Here is a 2,286-nt window from a genome sequence, read left to right on the forward strand (position 1 = left end):
TGGGAAGACCCCGGTTCTCTGCAGACCCAAGCTCAAAGCCAGGGTCCTCTTGCTTTGGGAGCCCAGCGGGACGTGTCTAAGGGGAAATATCAGCCAACCCCTTTTTTTGGTTTATTTGCAGGCATCCTTTGCTCCCCTGCCCAAGAGCTTGAACCCCAGCTCTCACCTGCATTACCACTGTCTCTCCTCTCCCTGCAGATACGCTGTCAGTGCCTCGCTGGTCCCCGCAGATCCCCCGTCGAGATCTAGGAAACTCGATAAAACACAGGTACGCCAGCCCTGCAGCGCTGGGCAAATCTGTGCCGAGGTGGGAGGACAAGCATCTCCCTTTCCATCTCTGGTCTGGGACGGGGGCTTGGGGCTCTTCCCCGTTGCCCATGCTGGGCTGCGCTGTCCTAGAAGCCCATTTAAATTCCACTTCAGTTCAGATTTGGTTTAGATAAGGCTTGAGTTGCTATCAGTGAAAGCCGCGTGTTATCCATGGCCTTGCCAACCTTCAGCAAATTTCCGATCTCCGGATTATTGCCTTTCCATATCTACCTCAGGAAAGAAAAGCACTGGAAATAGTCTCAGTGCTGCTATTCCACCACTTCTCTGACAGGCTGGAAACTTGGGTCCTCAGGGCAGAGAGGTGTTTTGGGGGCTCTGGGGTGGGCAAAGCTGGGAAGCCGCAGTGAGCCAGCGGCTAATGCCTGTCCTGGTCACCTTTGGGGCAGCCTGTGCCCTTCTGCAAAGCCAAAGAGGGGCTCAGATTTGTGCTTTGGCATCCCTAGAAAGATGCCTCAACACCTGCAGCAGTGTTTGAAGGCAGCAAGGAAAGAGTACATCGGGACGTGGGGGAGAAGTGTGACTCAGGAGATGTTCCCGCAGGAGCAGGGGATGGGGCATGCAGCTTCCTCTCTCCCAGGCCACCCTCCATGTTTTCTCCACAGGTTTTCCACCAAGTACTGGATGTCTCAGACCTGCACCGTCTGCGGGAAAGGAATGTTGTTCGGCTTAAAATGCAAAAACTGCAAGTACGGCGCCGGGGCTCTTTGTGTCGCTCCTTACTGCTGCGAGGGGGATAATTAGGGTGGAACGGAGAAGGGGCTGAGGCGCAGGGAGACCAGCCAGCCTCTCTCCAGCTCATCCTTGCAGGAAGCTTTAATGAGACATGAAACTGTGTGAAGAACTCCCCCAAATGGGACTGAGGTTGGGTCTGCATGCCGGGGACAGGAGCAGGGTCCTCGGGGAGGATGCTGCCTGCCAGATCTCGGCTCTGCTCGCACCAGAGCTCTGAGTCAGATCCTGACAGCCCCCCCGCTCGCTGCCAGCCTCCGCCTGGTTGTAGGTACCCACGTTATAGGGTTACGTGTGGAATTATCTGCAGGAGATGGGGGGGATGGATGCGCAGAACCAGGGGCTGAGAGCAGCTCGGACGAGAGCATCGCCTGCGTGCAGGGTAGCTCTGGGTGTTGGATGAGTTTTACGCACAACCTTGGGCTGTATCCTCTGTTTTCTACATCAGAAAAAGATCTTGGGGCCTCTGTTTCCTGGTAGTGTCGTGGCACCAAGGAGCCAACCCACCTCAAACCGCAGTTAGGCTGCGGTACAAGGAGAGTGGCCATAGAATTGGAAAAAGATAGCGAGGCAGAGGCTTTAAGTCTGGCATAGCTCAGCTCTTACATGGTATCATGCAGCCATCAGCACTTAGTAAAGCCGCTGCTGGAGCCACGATTGCCTTTTCCAGGGCTGGATGCTGGGAATACGCCTATCATCCACGGGTAACTGAGTTAGCTGGAGCTCTGAAGCGATAACGATCGCTGTTGCCTTGATTAAATGCTGAGGAGTTTGCAAATTGGGATTTAAGCCGGGGCGAGAAACGGCTGGTCACTCTGCAGCTGCTGGTGGTTTGCTGGAAGTCGTGTTAGCCAATAGTTGTATCTGAAAGCGGTGATTCCTATTGCATGCAGCGCTCGAGCAGCCGGAGGCTTTGCTGCCTGCGGTGCCTGCCCCGGGGAGGACGGCTGCTGGGACCTGCCCCTGCGACGCTGTGGTTCTGCGGCGGTCCTGCTGCCTGTAGTCGCTCAGGAAAGAGCAAAAAAAATTCCCCTAGTTGTAAAAAGTTCGAGTGAACACAAAGTATTTAGGTTTGCCAGCTTTGCCGTAGCCGCCCAGCCCCGGCACTGCTTTCCCCAGTAACAGGAGGGGACCAAGCAGGTAAAACAAAAGAACCCGACCCCAAGTCCCCCCAAGCCTCCAGCACTGAATTAATCTCTGCCTTTCCCTCTAGGAACGGCTTTGTAA

At 55.2% G+C, this 2,286-nt stretch overlaps 1 protein-coding gene across 1 annotated transcript in view; it reads left to right on the forward strand.

The window, feature by feature from the left end:
• KSR2 (kinase suppressor of ras 2) overlaps window positions 1-2,286 on the forward strand; it is a gene marked incomplete at both ends in the record, with an annotated part of 22,916 nt that overhangs the window by 8,355 nt on the left and 12,275 nt on the right. Inside the window, 2 exons of the mRNA XM_010138612.1 lie at window positions 199-268; window positions 933-1,016. Of these exons, the coding sequence (XP_010136914.1) occupies window positions 199-268; window positions 933-1,016 (154 nt within the window). The remainder of the gene's footprint in view (window positions 1-198; window positions 269-932; window positions 1,017-2,286) is intronic.

The sequence above is a fragment of the Buceros rhinoceros genome, unplaced genomic scaffold (genome assembly GCF_000710305.1).
Source record: "Buceros rhinoceros silvestris isolate BGI_N320 unplaced genomic scaffold, ASM71030v1 scaffold30536, whole genome shotgun sequence".
Classification (NCBI taxonomy): domain Eukaryota; kingdom Metazoa; phylum Chordata; class Aves; order Bucerotiformes; family Bucerotidae; genus Buceros; species Buceros rhinoceros.